We start from the raw sequence: 19,326 nt of genomic DNA, 5'->3' as shown, positions 1-19,326 counted from the left end.
GTCTCCTTCCCCCCCACCCCACCGCCTCTCTTCCCGCGCTCAGGCTGGAGCCTGCCCGGCAATGCAGAGAGCAAGAAAGGCCCCCGCAGCCGGCGTCCCCTGTTACCCTTGGCAACCATTGAGCGGAACCTCGCGCTCCCTCGACCCTGCAAAGAGACATTAACTGGGGCCTCCATTGGCTGGCCGGAGAAGGCAGGCCAATCAGAGGAGAGGTTGTAGGGAGGTGCCTGAACGCGCTTGTGGGGGTAGGAAGCTAGGCTTAGAGGCAACCGGTGAGGATAGAACCCAGAGCGAGGTCGGTTGGAGGAAATATGTCTATCCGGAGGCACATTGGGAATCCTGAGGTGAGGGCCAGGTCCGGATCGGAGAGCCGGAGGGGGCGGGCGCACCAGAAAAGTCTCCACGTGAGCAGGGACGAGCAGGCAGCGACTTCCACCGCCCGGAAGGAGGGAAGCTCCGGGCGTGAGGAGGGGTCAGCGGAGGGGCGGGAGGCGGGGCGGGCCTGGGGGCCGCGGAGTCGGGCCTTTCACCCTGTTCCGCAGGCCGCCCGCGCACGTGCTTACTGTCCACTGGCGTTTGTCGCCCAGAGGAGCGAACTACCTAAAGATAAAGACAGTCCCTTCCCTCAAAGGGCTTACAGTCTAGGGGTGGCAGTTATGTAACATTAACTACCATACGAGTGAAACCCCACACACTGAAGGAACAAAGTCCAAGTCAAGGAGCCATCGTTTCTAATTATGGGGATACCAGAAGAGCAGGAGTAAGCCGACCCAGCCACTTGGAAGAAAAATAAGACATTAATTCTACTGTCTCCCTCTTAGGACCTTTTGCTTTCCTGTTTCACTCCTCGTGCCCTGCTGCATTTGTGGTCATTTAATTTCAACAGATGTTTATGGAACTCCGGCCGTGCACTAGGTGCTAGAAATACGAAGAGTGAGACAGGCCTTTGTCCTTTAATAAAAGTTCGGTCTAGTGACGGAGACTTGTAAACAGAATTTGAGGACAGTGTGGTTGGGGAACAAGATGTTAGAGCACAGAGGAAAGACAGGACTCATCCGAGGGCGTGAGAAAAGGGACCTGGAGAGAGCCTGGAATTGCATTAGCCGGGTGAAGGAAAAGCAGTAGCTAAGTTACGGAGTGTGAAACGTGGGAGTGGACAGTTCTCTGAAGTGAAGTGTACAACGGCCTTCTGTGCCTTGCTAAACTTTTTGGCCTGTACACTGCATTTGTGGTAATTTAATTTCAACAGATGTTTATGGGACTCCTGCCGAGGAGGTTGGAGATGCGGATTGATTCATGGAGGATGCCTGTGTGCTCTGTTGAGAAAGTGGTGAGGCTGAGTGTGGGTTCTGCAGCAGAGTGTCACGCTCGGTTATCTGTACCGCGGAGGTAGGGGAGGTAAGTGTGGGGAGCGCAAATGAGTTGGTACATATTTATCTTACCTGCTGGTCCAAATCTGAGAAACTTTTGAGGAGTTTTAAGTGACAGTGATGTGGTCAGATCTGCATTTTAGGCAGATAGCTAGCTGTAGCCACATTGTGGAGAATGGATTTGAGGAGTCCAGGACTGGAGATAGGGGTATTGGTTAGGTGGTTATTTTGATACAGACCTAAAGTAAGGCTACTGAACTAGGGAAAGAATTGAGAAATAATTAGGGGTTAAAATCAAGGCTTCATGTTTAGTTTTGAGACATGAGAGTGTGATGGATGACGTAGTTTCCCTGCTTGGGGTACTCACTCTTGCAGATGTCAGTAATGAGATCAGGAATGTGGGAGGAAGGAGGAGTGGGGAGAGGAGCAGGGACGCTGTGCCCTAGATGAGGATGTCCAATTTAGTCTCTTGTTTTAGTGGGGCACAGTTTCAATATTTTCTTGAAAAAGAATGCATAAGAAGTATTTTTTATTTGTGTCTCAAAATATTCTACTTTCACATTTGTTTACCTGTGAGTTTGGTTGAGTATAGAATTCTTGGCTGGGAATCATCATCATTTGAAAACATTGCATTATGGTCTTCTAGCATCCAGTGTTGCTGTGGAGAAGTTCAGAGCCATTCTATTCTTTTGTATGTGACTGCGTTTTCATTTCTGGAAGCTTGTAGAATCTCTGTCCCCAGTATTAGGATGTTTCATAAAGATATTCCTTGCTATTGGTCTATTTTGATTCATTTTGATGGCACCAGAAATTCATGCCTTTCAGTAAAATTTTGGATTATCTTGTTGACTTTGTCCCTCCCATTTTCTCCATCGTCTCTCTCTTGATGCACTATTCTGATGTTGCCTCTATATGACTGGTTCTCTTAATTTTCTTAAATTTTACCTTCTGTTTTCTGTATCTTTACCTCTTTGGGAGATTTGTTAAACTTTATCTTCCAATCCTGTTGAGTTTTTAATTTCTGCCATTATGTTTTTAATTCTTAGGAGGTCTGTTTTGGACTCTTGAATTTTTTTTTAACTTTTTGTCTTGAAATGAATATAGAGTCACAGAAAATTGCAAAAATATTTCATAGTAGTCCCATGTATCCAGTTTCCCTCAATGACAATATATGACTATATTTTTCATAAGTATAGTACAGTATCAAAACCAGAAAGTTGATGTTTATACAATATGTGTATAGTTCTAGTTATTTTATCACATGTAGGTGTAGATTTAATAAAGATTTACATGTGTAGGTTTGCAATCAAACTATCACCACAAATATCCACCTTCTACCTCTCCATCTTACTCACATTCACTTTCCTCCCCTTATCATCCTAACCCCTGACAATGCGTTCTCCATTTCTGTAATTTTGTCTTTTGAGAATGTTGTATAAATGGAATCATACAGTATGTGACCTTTTATGACTGGATTTTTTTCACTCACAGTAATGTCCTTCAGATGCATCCACGTTGTTTCCTGTAGCAGTAGTTATTCTTTTTTACTGCTGATTAGTATTCTGCAATATGGATGTATAAAATTGTTTAACCACTCAACTATTGTAGGGTGTTATGGTTGTTTTCAGTTTGAGGCTGTTCTGAATAAAGATAATGAACTTTTGGGTACAGTTTTTGGACATTAATTTTTATTTCTCTGGGGTAGATGCCCAGGAGTGCAGTTGCTAGGTGGTATGGTAAGTTGCTAGGTAAACTTACATTTAGCTTTTTTTAGAAACTGCTGAACTGTTTTCCAGAGTGGCTGTAACATTTTACATTCCCAACATCAGTGTATGAGAGATCCAGTTTTTGCACACTCTTGGCAACATTTGGTATTGTCAATATTTTTTTATTTTAGTTGTTTGGATAGGTGTGTAGTGGTAGCGCACCATGATCTTAATTTGCATTTCCCTAATGGATACTGAGGTTGAATAACTTATCTTTTCATGTACTTATTTGCCAACCTATATCCTCTTCAATAAAAGATCTGTGTCTTCTGCCTAATTTTTAATAGGATTTTTTTTTACATCGAATATTTTGTTTGTTTTTTGTGACTGTGTAAATATTATTACCAAAGCAGTGATTATTAGGATTACATTTTCTTTCTTATTGCCTTTTGTTTTTCCTGGAATTTCTATCTGTCTTTATTCTGTGCTATTTATACATTTTTTCAAATAATGTAGGGCATTTTCTACATCACTATAATTTTATTCAGTTATCTTTTCTAAAACTTTTCCTATGCATTTACACGTGTGCACACATGTGTGTGTTAAGAGGGTTTGATTTTGTGTTTTTGTTTTACCCAAATGTTACAACATTATACGTATGGTTCTTTAACTTGCTTTTTTCACTTAAAAATATGTCTTAGGGAGCTACGTCAGAAAAACAAAGGTCAGCTTACTTTCTTTCAACTCTTACATACTTGGCGTGATTTTAGCGCAAAAGTTTTAAATATTTTTTTACTTATTAAAATTTAATATTTTTTTTACTAGTGATATTATTGAGAACAAATTCCTGTACCATAAATTCACCCACTTAAAGAGTACATTTCAGTGGTTTTAGTATATTCACTACAATTTTAGAACATTTTCGTCACCCTAGAATGAAATCTATAACCTTTAGCCATCTCTGTCCCCTTATTGTCGGCCCCCTCCAAACTTGGCATCCACTCATCTGCTTTCTGCCTCTCTAGATTTGCCTGTTCTCTACTGTCATATATGTGGAATCATGCAAAATGTGGTCTTTTGTGACTGGCTTCTTCCATTTAGCATAATGTTTTAAGGTTCATCAATGTAATATGTATCAGTATTCATTTCTTTTTATTAGTGAATAATAATCCTTTGCAAATCGATACGCCACATGTTTTTCAGTTATCTGTTCTTTTGTTGATGGACATTTGGGTTATTTCCACTTTGGGGCTAGTATGAATGGTGAACTCTGAATATTCACATGTTTTTGTGTGGATGTGTGTTTTCATTTCTCTAATAATAGTTATAAAAAATGTGTTTCCCCGGCATAGTCTCCGTTTCCTCCATATCGCTATTTTTGTTTTGTTGGGGATGTTTGCATTAGTCAGCTCAAGTTGCCACAGACTGGGTGGCTTAGCAGAAATTTATTTCTCATAGTTCTGAGGGCTGGGAAGTTTAAGATCAAGGGGCTGGCTGACTGGTTCCTGGTGAAAGGTTCCTCCTGCCTTGCAGATGGCTGCCTTCTCCTGGGTGCTCACACGGCTCATCTTTCTGTGCAAAGGGAGCTTGGTGGCTCTTTTTATAAAGACACTAATCCTATTGGATGTGTGCCCCTCCCTTCTGACTTCTTCTAACCTTAATTACCTCCTCAAGGCCCTATCTCCAAATACAGTTACAATGGGGACTAGGGGTTCAACATACGAATTTGGGGGAGGGAGGACACAAGGAAGTCCATAGCAAGATCCTCCAACTTCCTTAAATCCTAAATTGTTCATTTATGTTTTAAGTAGAAAACTTTAAAAGATGGTTGGGCTCTCTATGTGAGGGGGCCTGCTGCTGATGAGCTTAATTACAGGAGGTTCTCACTGGGCCGCGGTTTGGGACTCCCCCTCCCAATTCTACACCTTCAATGCTCTGCCCTCAGCCAGTACTTTGTCAAAAGCTTCTTGATTCGTGTGTCTGGCCATTGATGCAGTCTACTGGCTGGTAATTCCACTGGGGCTGTCAGCCTTACCACCTACAAATGGCCTTTCCCATGGGGCTTGCTTGGCCTTCCTCACAGCATGGTGGCTGAGTTCCAAGAACAAGTATCCCAAGAGAAGCAGGTGGAAGCCGTATTGCCTTTTATGAGCTAGCCTCAGAAGTCATGTGGCATCACTTCTGTCACAGTGATGGGCCCATCCAGGTTCAAGGGGAGGGAACGTGGGCCCCACCCCTCAGTGGGAAGACTGTCAACATCACAGTGTAAGTGGGTGGGAAATTCTGTTCCAGCCATCTTGAAAAATACAGTCAGCCACAGGTGGTACCTGCTGGCAAAGCAGGGGCTGCTGCAGGTGCCTACGTGAGTCAGGGTTGGTGTTTGAGATCAGTACAGTTGGAGCAGATTAAAACTTCCATCCAAAAAAAAGTTATTTAAAAGACTGTTTAACTGTGAGATTGCCTTAAATGAGGCTGTTTTTAGAATCAACACCCATTCCCTTCTTTTTGTGGACCATCTCTCTATACAAAGGAGATAAGTAGAGAAATTCTGAATAAAATGTAAAATGGTATTTTTAAAAAATCTTTTAAACGTAAATGTCCTTGCTTACGTTGCAGTTGAAATGCTAACAACCTTGTGAGTTCCATTCTGAGAGCGGTGGAAAGCCAGAAAAACTTTCATTTTTGAAGTTGTGATTCAGACGATCTCATTCATTTTTTAGTGATTTTCCTTCAGAAAAAACCACTGTTGACATCTCATTCATCTCGTTTCTTCTTGAACAGTCATGTATTTATAAAGCCCAGTCTACTCTGCATGTGTTAGTAATCTGCCAAAATAGTCTCTTGATTGTGTGGTTCACAGCTCAGCACTTCAGTACCTTCCATTGTCTTTAGGGCCTAGCCCATACCTTCAGTCTACATTCAGGGGTCTCCACTTGAGCTTACTTATCCATGTCCAACCTGACAGCACAGGATTCCGTTAACCTGTGGTTCTTAACCCTTTTTGGGTTAAAACCCCTTCGAAAACATGGTGAAAGCAAAGGACTCTTTCCCGTGAAAAATGCACATACACTCAAAATGTTGCATCCAATGGGACTCATGGACCTTCTAAAACCCATCAGTGGATCCCACATGCAGAGCCCCTACTAGAATGAGGCTCTGCAGTGGAGTGTTTTAAGAGTGCAAGCTCTAGACCGGACTGCCTATTTCAAATCCAGGTTCCACCACTCTCACAGGCGAGTAACCCCCACTTCTCTGTGCCTATTTCCTAATATGTAAGATGAGGCTAATACTAGTATCTACTTCACAGGTAGTTGTGAGGATTAAATGAGACAGTGTAGGTCAAATGCTCAGTTGAATGCCTGACAACACAGTAAAGTACCCAATAAATGTTAGCAGCCATTCCCTTTATTATTGGGGTTGTTGTACCTTCTCGAGCAAATAGAATAATTTGCTATTCTTTAAACATGCTTTTAAAGTGGTTTCCTGTTAAACTTTTCTCCACTTGGAATACTTTTTCTTTTCCCCCCCATCTTTTAATCCATAGATGTTCAACCCTTAAAACACAGCTCCAGTGCCATTTCTTTCATGAAGTGTCCCTTATCACCTGTAATGTGAGACTCTTGGTGTATGTGCTGCTCACGTGATGCTAGTGTGTGCATTGCATGTTGCCCAGTTCTTGGAACCATCTTCATTTGACAGTACTTAACTGCTTTCACACTAGTGCAAAGCCTTGTAGCAGGCACAGAGATCTACAAGACAGAGTCCTTATCCCAAGTGCAGGAATTGGGGATTGTGCATAGTACCAAGTACTGACAATCCAGGCAGGGAAGAGATGCCCATCTGACTGGGGCCTTCAGAGGCGTCTTCCTGGAAAATATGTTTGTGCTGGGTTTTGAAAGCCCAATAGAAGTTAAGTAGCTGGGATAGATGGGTAGACAGGAAGGGCGTTTTTAGCTCTCCCTAGAGATCTAAACCCTTAAAGGGTCTTAGATGTTTTTGGTTACTTTCAAAGAGCTTGTAATAATGCCAGAAACATGAACTTTCTCAGCTTCCTTCCTCCTCCTGACAAACTTCAACATGACCACCTATCTTAAAACCTTTATCTTGAATCCTATCCAAAGCTGAGCCTTCTCCCTGGGCCCTGGGCCTCATCCTCTCCCACTCCCTTGTTTCCATACCTTCCTGCCTCATTTTCAGCCTCCCTTATCTAGCCTGTTAGCCTATAAACACCCTCAAATCTCTCCTTTCTTCCAAAGCAAAACAATGAAAACTATTACTTATCAACTTTGAAGGGGAAAAAAGCCCACTTGGCTATGATCCTCTTCTTTCCTCCCTCCACTCTCCTACAGTCAACCTGCTGTTTGTGGTTCTGCGCCTGTCAGTTTACTCTTAGTACATCACCAGGGTTGTCTTGGTGTCATGGTTGTTCAATCCAGATGTACTTTTCTGTTGTTCTTTTACTGGACTTGGATTCTTGTTTGGTTGTTTACACTTGACTTCTTGATCTCTGACTTGACAGCCTCAGTCACTGTTGACCACTCTCTTCTCCTGAAACTCTTTAATTTTCCTGACCCACTCCCTCTTGCAAGTCTCATCCACAGTGCTTTTCTCTACCTGACTGTCAATGTTGGGGATTTCCTTCCCGGTCTCCACACTCTGCAGTGGTCCTTTCGTCCATCTGCATGGCTTCCCCTGTCGCCTAGATGCTGACAACCCCCAAATCCTGATGTTTTGCTGCTCAGATCCGTCTCCTGGTCTCCAGGCCCAAAAAGCCAGCTCACCAATTCCCTCCTGGATAACTCAGAGTTCATGCTCAACATGCCCCAAATGCAACACATCATGTTTCTCTCAACATACGCTTCCTCCATAAGTCCTCTTTTTGGGGAATGGTATCATTGTCCTCACCCTGTTAAACCAGTCAGTTTTCAATCATACTGACTTTACATCTTACAGACTTCTTGAAAATCTTCCCTGTCTCTTCTGCTTTCCTCTGTGGCCACTTCCTTAGGACCACAGAGCCTCGTAGCACAGCCACCTCTGAGCTGGTCTGTGACTCCATTCTTGACTGTACTCCTATCAGTTCTGCAGAGGGCTGCTGGAACAATCTTTCTAAAATAGAAATGTAATACCATCCCTTAAACTTCCACCAGTGACTCCCCGTTGTCTGCACCAGGGTTTCTTGGCCTCAACAGTGCTGACTTTTGGGACTTTCTTGGCTGGGGGTGACACTCACCTGCCATGCAGGATGATCAGCAGCACCCCCAGCCTCTACTTGTTAGATGCCAGTAGCACCCAGTTCTGACACCTAAAATGTTTCTAGACATTGACAATTGTCTCTGGAGGTTGGGGGAGAAAATCAGTGCCTTTTGAGAACCAGTGATCTGCAGGATACAATCCAGGCTTCTTAGCGTGGATTCAGGACCCGTTGTGATCTGCCCATGCCTGCCTCTCCAGCCTCCTTTGGCCCCATGCTGCCCCCTGGGTTCCAGGCCTTCCTCTTACAGGAACCCTGTAGCTCCCACACTACTCCTTTAGATTGACTAACTTTCTTGGCCCTCAGACTTCTGGAAATGGTTCTGGACTCTTACTCTGGATTAGGTGCCAGTTTCCCATGCTCCTCCTTGTTCATGCAACATGGCATCTGTTCACTTGTTTTTCTTCCCAACATCAGTGAGGCCTGAATGGCAAGGACTGTTTTTTACCTCTGTGTCCTCAGCACAGTGAGGACTGAGCGAATGGTTGGTGCTCAGTAAGGCTTTGTTGAATGAATGAATAGTCCTCCTTGAAACAGTTTCTTTCCTCAGCTCTTTCACTTTCCACCATTCCTTCCTGTTTATGTTGTTGAAAAAAAAAAGCCAGTTGGTCAGTAGGTCAAGAAATAGTCACCCCCAAAGCAAGAATCATATTTTAAGGACAAAATATGGCAGTTCCATAAAATCTGTGGTGCTCTGCTTGGAGTGGAACATAGTTTCACACTGTGGTTGGCACTAGAAACTCAAGAATGAGAAGTTGGACCAAATGGGAAAATTGAACAGAAACACTACATTTTCTACTGCAGCATATGGATTTTTCATTAGTGTCTGTAAGGGAAAACCGGGGGCGGGAGCGGCCGGGCCACTGCAGCTGTCCACACTCTCCCTCCATGTTCTGCTGCCACACACCTGGTCCCCAGAGACACCCTCACTTCTCAGCTATGTTGACTTAGGTATGGACAAATCCCCTTGGTTCAGCAGAGACTAGTCTGGAATTTTTCAAAAGAAGCTTTGCCAGGAAACTAGTGGGAAAAACAAAAGTAAAAACAGGAAATGGCATATAGAAATAAAAATACAGAGTGAAAAAAAAAAAGAAAAACCCTTAGTCTAAGATAGCTGAATTCTAGGAATAGCTTTTTTTGACTTAATTTACCAGGAACCTGTTTTCCCATTTGGGCTTTTTTTTTTTTTTCAGTTTGCTTTTCTGTTTTGTTTTGTTTTGCCATGATACTGTCTTCCTCTGGGGAATTGTCCTGCAGTCCCGCCTTTCAGTCTTTGAATGTTTTTCTTCTCTAACTTAGGAATCTTCTCAGTCTTCATCTAGGAAGGAGTTGGAATTGGCATTAGAGTCACTTTCTCTTACAGACAGCGTATTATTGGTCCGAGGGAGAAAAGAGCTTTCCAACTTCTCTCAGAGGATAAAATAGCTCAGGGGATCCACCCGGTATCGGAGGACCAATGCTAAGGTATTCGTGACAAGGACTTTACTTGCCCAGAACGAAATGAAAAACACAGACAATGTCATTAGTTGTTTTAATGATAGTAAAAGACCACCCTTTTTATTCGGGGACTTTTTTTTCTTTTTAACTTTTTAGGTATTGAAATAGCAGGTGTTAGTTATGAGATTTTGCTTTGTTGCTATTGGTTAATGCTCTTATTTGGGATAATTCACAGTTGATAACTCTCAATAGGTGCTCCCAGTTTTAAAAAATTCTTCCCAGTCTCTGAAATCCAACACTCTGACCAACAGATACATTGAAGTACCCTATATTGTTTTTATGCTCGTGGATCACTTGAAAGGTATTTTTATATGTAAATTATTTTTCAGTCCTCCCAACAGGGTGTGCTATAGTTAACTGTGTTTTCACTGGCAAGTGATACGGGTTTTAAAGCTTGCCGTTCTAAACAACCAGGTAGTTGCAGTAATGCAGCATACATTCTAGATATTCATTTATTGACCAAATACCAGTAAGTGTACCTACCATGTACAAGTCCTAGATGAATACAGATTTGAGTAACTTTTTGTCCCTGCCTTCAAGAAAATCCTAGACTAGAGAAGCCGGTTGAGGTGTAAACAATGGTACAGGGTGTTGAAACTCTGAGAGCCAGGGAGCAGACCATGCCCAGTTCTGCCTTGGATAGCTTTATAGAGGAAATCAAGTTTTGCCCAAGGACAAGTGGAGGAAGGGCATTCTAGGCAGATACTCTCTGAGACTGGAGACCTGAGCAAGTGTGGCACATCCGGGGAACATTTGAGCAACTTCGTTATGGGAGTGTGTGGGAGAGTGGCAGGAGATGAAGCTGGAAAGGTATTGCCCAGTTTTAACTTCATACTGTGCAGCTGCCTGTTACTGGACATATGATTTTCATACCTGTGGGTCAGAAAAGAGCCATAGCAAGAAAGCTATAGCGTGTAATGTCATTAACCTTCCCTCGTTTGGTGGCTTTCACAAATGCCACTGAAACTTAATGTGGATGAATATCTGGTGCTTGGATTCAGAGTTTCAAATGTTTCCCTAATGTGCCACCCTCAACTCAGGTCTCCAGTCTCAGCAAATATCTGCCAAGAATTCCTTTCCTCAGCTTGTCCTTAGGCAAAACTTGACTTCCTCTATAAAGCTGTCCAAGGTGGAATTGGGTGTGTTCTGCTCCCTGACTCTCAGAGAATCGACAAGACAGGACAAGGGAGACTGGACATAGACATCTTGCTGACCACAAATTTATCCTGAGCCCGTGATGAACCTCAGCTGCTCCAAGAGCAGAGCCCATCATAGTGACATCTGTGGAGCTTCACACTCCAGGCAAGTGGTGGGAAAGGGCTGCCAAACTGGGTCCTAGTCTGGCAACATCTGGGCACTGTGCCCAGGTCTGGATCTGAGTGCTACATTTTAGGGAGGTGTGGATAAAATCTAGAGGGTGTCTAGAGGAATTGGCCTAAAAACATACAAAGAGTAAAACTAAACAGAAGGACAGGGAGTTGCTTTTAGCTACCTTAACAGATTTCTGTGTGGCTTATTCTGGGTTGCAACAGTGGGCTGGATGGAACTGAGAGGGAGACCAGTTTTTTCTCAATGTGAGAAATAATTGTTAAGCAGGTTTTTTCTAATTATGTAGTGCTATGAGATTATTTTGACAAAATATAGAAATGTTTTGACAGAGACAAGGTAACCATCTTGAGCTGTGGAGATGCTGTAGCAAAGAGTAGTATATTGAAGGGACTGCTGGACCTCTAGAGCTCCTTCTTTCTTGAAATTTGATGACATTTTAGCATTTGTCCTATTTTTTTAGTATCTGACTCTTTCCCCACTTTGCCTGGCTTATATCCTTATGTTAACTCAATTAATTGTGAATTTTCTTATTTTTTAGTATCTGACCAAAAAGATACCACAAAACCCAAGGTATCAGCATGTCAAGTCAAGACTAGACACTGGTGAGTAAAGATTCAAAAATTAAAACTTAAAAAATTTGATGCTAATTACTGACATGAAGCAGCCTTTTTGTGCCTGGTATCAGTCACAGCTTAAAGTTTCTCACTGTCTTACCTCATGTCTTTCTGGGCTCAGATTTACCTTTGAAAGCTGTTTTTCAGGTTATCAGAAAAAATTTCCATGCACATAATTTAACTCATTATAAATTGAGAAATTGATGAAAACATTATTGAGTCAGTTGCAGGACTAGGGCTAAATAAGTATCAGGAGGTCAGTGTCTAACTTGGAACACCTTTAGTATATCCCTTTAAATGGAGAGTAATTATACTGGGACACATTTGTTCAATTCAGTATTCGTAGAGTGGCAATTACATGCAAAGTTATGGACTAGAGGATCTATAAAGGTGAATGTCACTTGTGATTTTTGCAGTCAAAGAGCTTAGATTCAAGTAGAGGCAGACAAACATAAATGAGTAACTAAAATACCAGGCAAAATTAAATTAATGCTGCAATTCAGGTAAAATGAAACTTAAAAGTGCATTACTGAGAATATATTCATAAATGACATATCTGATAAGGGGTTGACATCCAAAATATATAAAGGGCTCACATGCCTCAGTAAACAAAAAGCAAATAATCCAATTAAAAAATGGGCATAGGATCTGAACAGACACTTCTCCAGAGAAGAAATTCAGATGACTAACAGGCACATAAAAAGATGCTCCACATCGCTAATCATACATTGCTAATCATCAGAGAAATGCAAATTAAAACCACAACAAGATATCACCTCACACCAGTTAGGATGGCCAACATCCAAAAGACAAACAACAACAAATGTTGGTGAGGATGTAGAGAAAGGGGAACCCTCCTACACTTCTGGTTGGGAATGTAAACTAGTTCAACCATTGTGGAAAGCAGTATAGAGGTTCCTCAAAAAACTCAAAATAGAAATACCATTTGACCCAGGAATTCCACTCCTAGTAATTTACCCTAAGAATGCAGGAGCCCAATTTCAAAAAGACATATTCACCTCTATGTTTATTGCAGCACTATTTACAATAGCCAAGAAATGGAAGCAACCTAAGTGTCCATCAGTAGATGAATGGATAAAGAAGATGTGGTACATATACACAATGGAATATTATTCAGCCATAAGAAGAAAACAAATCCTACCATTTGCAACAACATGGATGGAGCTAGAGGGTATTATGCTCAATGAAATAAGCCAGGTGGAGAAAGACAAGTATCAAATGATTTCACTCATCTGTGGAGTATAAGAACAAAGCAAAAACTGAAGGAACAAAACAGCAGCAGACTCACAGAACCCAAGAATGGACTAACAGTTACCAAAGGGAAAGGGAGAGTGGGTGGGAAGGGAGGGAGAAAGGGAATAAGGGGCATTACGATTAGCAGACATAATGTAGGGGGAGAGCACGGGAAGGCAGTATAGCACAGAGAAGACAAGTAGTGACTCTATAGCATCTTACTATGCTGATGGACAGTGACTATAATGGGGTATGTGGTGGGGACTTGATAATGGGGGGAGTCTAGTAACCACGTTGCCCATGTAGTTGTGTATTAATGATATCAAAAAAATAAAATGCATTACTGCTTAGTTCCATGCTCATAAATTTTTCAGTGTCGTGACAAAGACCACTCATCAGGCCCCTTGTGGATTTAAGTCTTATGAGATACTAGTTATCTGTTTAGTTTTTTTCCCTTTTTAAAATACGCCACAGAAAATGTTTCCTACTAAGATGGCTTTATTACTGGACTGAGGTACTGCAGGCCTTTAGCAATGCTGGATTTTTCACCAGTAATCTCAAGTCAATGGAGAAAATAAACTGAGATGTTGACTTTAAGTCTTCTTTGTTTTGTCTTTCTCTTTCTCCAATCTCCTTCAGACTCATTATCTTCATTATGCATATTTCCTCCTATTAAATAGCCTTAAATTAAATGTTTAAGTGAACCACATTTGCAGATATTATTTTGGGGGACCTTTCTTTTGAACATTTCCATGCTGTACAGGTATTTGTATTTGTCCTTGCAGATCTCCTGCTTGATGGGAGGTGAAATTGTTCTCTTTTTGAGGAGGAAATTATGGTACAGAGATTATGTGATTTACTTGTTCAATAAAAGAAGTAGAACTCTAGGATTTATCTGCAAGGTGAGGAGGTTGGTTTTGGAGACCTGGTGTGAAAGCTGTCCCAGTATTTCCCCAGCCTCATTTCTTCTACCACATATCCCTTGAATTCCTCCATCTCTTGTCTCTCCTCTCACTGTAACTGTGACCCACCCTTCCGGAATAAGCTATTCTGTGAGCTAAGCACTTTGATTGTAAATGCCATATTTTTTCTGAGGAATCCAGGTAATGTTCTGAAGACTACTATAAAGGAATGCATCTTTTTTGAAACTTCTTAAAATCAACAATCTTAAGAGCCGAGAGTTATTTCAGATATATAGATTTATCTATGTCTTCATATTCACCTCCATACCCACCCCCCAAAATTGAATTGGGATTTGTGAATGAAAACCTGTTTCTTTCTCTTCAGTTTGTCAATTCATAACCAAAATTTGCCTTGATAATGGTGCCTGAAGTTAATTTCAATCTTTCTGAAATTGAGATAATTATATCTATTTTTATAGTAATTACCACTATCCTTTTATATCCTGAGATTTTAAACTAGTGTTTTTGCTAATTAAACTTTTTATTTTGAGGTAATTATAGATTCACATGGAACTGTAAGAAATAATACAGAGAGATTCTGTGCACCCTTTACCCAGTTTCCATGGTAACATCTTAACCATGATATTGACATTGATACATACAGTCTAGGTACAGAACATTTCCATCACAGGGGTCCCTCACATTGTACCTTAAAGCCACATCCACTCCACCGTCTCCCCCTCCTTAGCCCTTAACAACCACTAATCTGTTCTCCATTTGTGTAATTTTGTCATTTCTCAAATGCTCTATAAATAAAACCATACAGCATGTAACTGTTTGGGTGGACTTTTTCACTCAGCATAATTCTTTGGAGATTCATTCAGATTGTTGCATGTATCAGGAGTTTATTCCCTTGTATTACTGAGTAGTATTCCATGGTATGCATGTACCACAGTTTAACCATGTAACTGTTGAAGGGCATCTGAATTGTTTCCACTTTCTGCCAGTTACAATGAAGGTGCTATAAACTTTGTACTGATTTCTGTGTGAATATAAGTTCATTTATCTGGGATAAGTGAACAGAGTGCAGTTTCTGGCTTGTATGGTCATTGCATTTGAATTTTTTCAAGAAACTGCCAAACTTTTCCAGAGTGGCTAGACTATTTTCCATTCCCACCAGCAATGTATGAGTAATCCAGTTTCTCCTCATCCTCACCAGCATTTGGTGGTGTCACCATTTTTTATTTTAGCCATTCTGATAGATGTGTAGTGGTATATCACTGCTATTTTAATTTGCTTTTCCCTAATGGCTAGTGACATTGAACGTTTCTTTGTGTGCTTATTTGCCATCTCTGTATCTTATTCAAGTGAAGTGTCTGTTCATGTGTTTTGTCTGTGTTCTAATTAGATTGTTTGCTTTTTAACTGTTGAGTTCTGAGTATTTCTTACATATTCTAGCTACTAGTCCTTTGTTGGGTATGCGGTCCACAAATAGTTTTTCCTAGTCTGTAGCTTGTCTTTTCATCCTCCTAACAGAATCTTTCAAAGAGCAAAAGTCTTTAATTTTGGTGAGGTTCAGTTTATTAGTCTTTTCTTTTATGAATCATGCTTTTGCTGTCTGTCAAGTCTAAGAACTCTTTGCCTAGCCTAGATCCCAGAGATTTTCTGTCATGTTTTTTTTCTAAAAATTTTACAGTTATAGGTTTTACATCTAAGTTCATGATAAATTTTGTGTTAATTTCTGTGTAAGATGTTCAATTTAGGTAAAGATTAACATTTTGCTTATGGATGTCCAATTCCTCTGGTACCATTTGTTAAAAAGGTTACCTTTCCACCATTGAATTGCATGTTCACTTTTGTTAAAAATCAGTTGAGCATGTTTATGTGGATCTATTTCTGGGTTCCCTATTCTGTTCCATGGTTCTATATACCTGTCCTTCTGCCAGTACCTCAAAATCTTGATTACTGAAGCTATATAGTAAATTAGATACTTAATATTGGTTAGAATGATGACTCTCATTTTATTTTTCTTTACAAAATTACTTTAGCTGTTTAGTTCCTTTTCCTTTCCATGTAAATTTTAGAATAATCTTATTTGCATTTACAAAAAATTATTGCTGTGATTTAAATAGGAGTTGCATTAAACCTGTATGCCAAGTGAGGGAGAACTGGCATCTTTACTAAGTTGAGTCTTGAGTCTCCCAATCCATTAATATAGTACAGTGGTGGCTTCTTATCCACGGTTTTGCTTTCTGCCATTTAAGTTACCCGCAGTCAACTGTTGTCCAGAAGCAGATGATCCTCCTTCTGACACATCATCAGAAGGGCAGTTGAAAGGTAGGAGCGACACACAGCAGCAATTCATCGGAGAATTCCGCTTTATTAGGGAAAGGTGCTGGGTTATATAGGAAGGGGCATGAGCTGATTGAGGTGTCACTTCTACGGGGCTGGTGGCTATTGGCTAGGTGCTGGGATTGGGGGTTGGTGAGGGGTGATTGGGCCTCGGGTGGCGCCGGCGGGAACCAAGGACCCGGAAGAGAAGCAGGAAGTTTGCCATCTTATGGGTGGGGGCCCTTCAGCAGTAGTAACCTAACACTGTCACAGTGCCTGCATCATTCAGCTCACTTTGTCTCATCGCATAGGTGCTTTATCATGTCACATCACAAGAAGGGTGAGTACAGTACAATAAGATATTTGAGAGGGGGACACCACATTCACATAACTTTTATTATAGTATATTGTTATATTATTAGTTATTGCTGCTAATCTCTTACTGTGCCTAACTTATAAATTAAACTCCATAATAGGGATGTATGTATGGGAAAAAACATAGTAAATACAGGGTTCAGTGCTCCATGGTTGCAGGCATCCACTGGGGGTCTTGGAACATATTCCCTGAAGATAGTGTAGGACTACTGTATGCCTTTCCATCTATTTAGATCATCTTCGGTTTCTTTCATCAGCAGCATATATTTTTCAGCATGTATGTCCTGTATGTGTTATGTTAGATTTATATCTAAATATTTCATTTTTTAAATAAATTGTAAATGGCATTGTGTTCTTAATTTTGGTGTCCATGTGTTCATTGCTAGTATGTAGAAATACAGCTTATTTTTATATGTTTTTTTTTTGTATCTGGGGACTTTGCTAAATTCACTTATTTGGTACAAAAGGAGTTTTATTTTTGTTTTTGGTATATTCCTTGGGGCTCTTCTATATAGACAGTTATATCATTTACAAAAGAGAATAGTTTTATCTTCCTTTCCTGTCTGTATGTCTGTATGCCTTTTATTGCTTTATTGCCATAAAAAATATAGAAATAAGAATGGTGAGAGTGAACATCCTTGTCTTTTTACTGATCTTGGGGGGAAAAGCAGTCTTTCATCAAGTATAATGTTAGTTGTGTAGGTTGAGGAAGTTTCCTCCTTTTCCTGTTTTTCTGAGAATTTCAATCATGAATGACTTGAATTTTATTAAATGCTTTTACTGCATCAGTTGATGTAATCATATGATTTTTTTTCTTTACTCATTAATGTTGATTACATTGATTTTCAAATACTGTGCTATTGCATTCATGAAATGAATCTTAGTCATGGTATATACTTCTTGTTATATATTGCTGAATTCTGTTTATTATTTTAAAGATTTTTGTGTCTATATTCATGAGGTGCATTGGTTTGTAGTTTTATTTTGGGGATCATCTTTGTCAAGTTTGCATAGCAGAGTAATACTTGCCTCATAAAACGAGTTGGCAAGTGTTTCCTCCTATTACGTTTTCTGGAAAAGATTGTATGTTATGAGTTGTACACTTTAAAAGGGTAAATTTTATTATATCTCAATTTAATAAAATAACACACCAGTTAGAAAAAAGATTGAACAAATAACAAAACAAAAACCCTGGTGTCAATTGGTGTTAATTGATTAGTTGGTGCTAGTTCTTTCTTAAACATTTGGTAGAATTCTCTGGTAAAATATCTGCGATGGGACATTTCTTTTTAAGAGTTTTTAAATTTTGAATTCAATTTTTTTATAGTTATGGGGATATTCAAATTATGTGTTTCATATTGGGTGAGTTGTGGTAGTTTGTGTTTTTTTAAAGAATTAATGCACTTCATCCAAGTTTTCAAATTTATGTGTGTAGAATTGTTTGCAGTGTTCCCTTACTGTCTTTCTGATGTCTGAAATAATGGCCTTTGTTTCATTCCTGGTATTGGAAGTTACCAGTTTGTGTCTTTTCTCTTTTTTTCTTTGCTATAAGCTTATCCATTTTATTGATCCTTTCAAAGAATGAGCTCTTGGTTAGGTTTTTATGTTTTAAATTCCATTGATTTTTTTTGCTCCTTATTATTTCCTTCCTTCTGCTTTGGTTTATTTTGTTCTTCTGTTTTCAGATTGTTGAGGTGGGAACTTAGATTATTGACTTAAGACTTTTCCTCTTTGTTAATGCATGCGTGTAGTTAGTGCTATAAATTTTAGCATGGCTTTAGCTGTGTCCCACAACTTTTGATATGTTGTAATTTCATTTCCATCCAGTTCAGTGTATCTTTTTTTTATTTCCCTTGAGACTTCTTTGACCCAGGGATTATCTAGAAGTGTGTTGTTTAATTTATAAGTGTTTGGAGATTTGCCTGTTATCTTTCTGCTATTGATCTCCAGTTTGATTCCATTGTGGTTGGAGTAGCATTCTGTATATTTCCAGTTTTTTTAATGTATTGATGTTAATTTCTTGCTCAGGATATGATCTGTCTTGGTATATGTTCCATGGACACTTGAAAAAAATGTATATACCCGTACTTTTGTTTTCTTTATATTTTCTTTTTTCCTGGTGTTCCAAGGCTCCTTCTTTTACCTTCTCCTTTCTGATTAGAGAACTTGCTTTAGCCATTCTTTAGAGTAAGTTTGCTGGTGACAAAGTCTCTTAGGTTTCCTTCATCTAACAAATGTCTTGATTTTCTTCGTTCCTGAAGGGTATTTTCTCTGAATATAGGATTAGGGGTTGGCATTTCTTTTCTTTTAGCACATGAAAAATATTGTGCCACTTCTTTCTGGCCACCATGATTTCTGATGAGAAATCTGCTGTTGCTTGAACTGATTTTTCCATATAGGTGAAGAGTCATTTTTCCCTTGATGTTTTTGAGAATTTTTTTCTTCAGTTTTCCAAAATTCAATTGTGGTGTGTTGGTGTGAATTTCTTTGGTCTGTCCCAATTTAGAATTCACTCGGTTTCTATATATGTATATATCTGTAGGTTTATGTGTCTTGTCAAATTTGGAGAGTTTTCAGTCATTGTATCATTGAGTATTTTTCAAGCCCCATGTTCTTTCTTCTCTTTTTGGCATTTTGATGCCACCTCATCACAGCCCAGCAAGGATGAAAATTGAGACTCCCCACTTGAGCTTT

General features: G+C 39.9%; 1 protein-coding gene across 3 annotated transcripts in view; it reads left to right on the top strand.

Moving 5' to 3' along the window:
* Positions 1-202: 202 nt before the first annotated feature.
* CEP41 (centrosomal protein 41) overlaps positions 203-19,326 on the top strand; it is a 44,093-nt gene continuing 24,969 nt past the window's right edge. For 2 of the 3 annotated variants that reach the window (XM_036909020.2, XM_057504764.1), the window contains exons 1-3: positions 203-344; positions 1,250-1,398; positions 11,695-11,758. Coding sequence is in view for 1 of the 3 variants with exons in the window: in XM_036909019.2 (XP_036764914.1) it covers positions 312-344; positions 11,695-11,758 (97 nt within the window). In the remaining 2 variants the exon portion in view is untranslated. The remainder of the gene's footprint in view (positions 345-1,249; positions 1,399-11,694; positions 11,759-19,326) is intronic. The other variant, XM_036909019.2, reaches the window with a different exon arrangement.

Source organism: Manis pentadactyla, chromosome 7 (genome assembly GCF_030020395.1).
Source record: "Manis pentadactyla isolate mManPen7 chromosome 7, mManPen7.hap1, whole genome shotgun sequence".
Lineage (NCBI taxonomy): Eukaryota > Metazoa > Chordata > Mammalia > Pholidota > Manidae > Manis > Manis pentadactyla.
The sequence above is the reverse complement of the archived record's forward strand: the minus strand, read 5'-3'. Positions and strand labels throughout refer to the sequence as shown.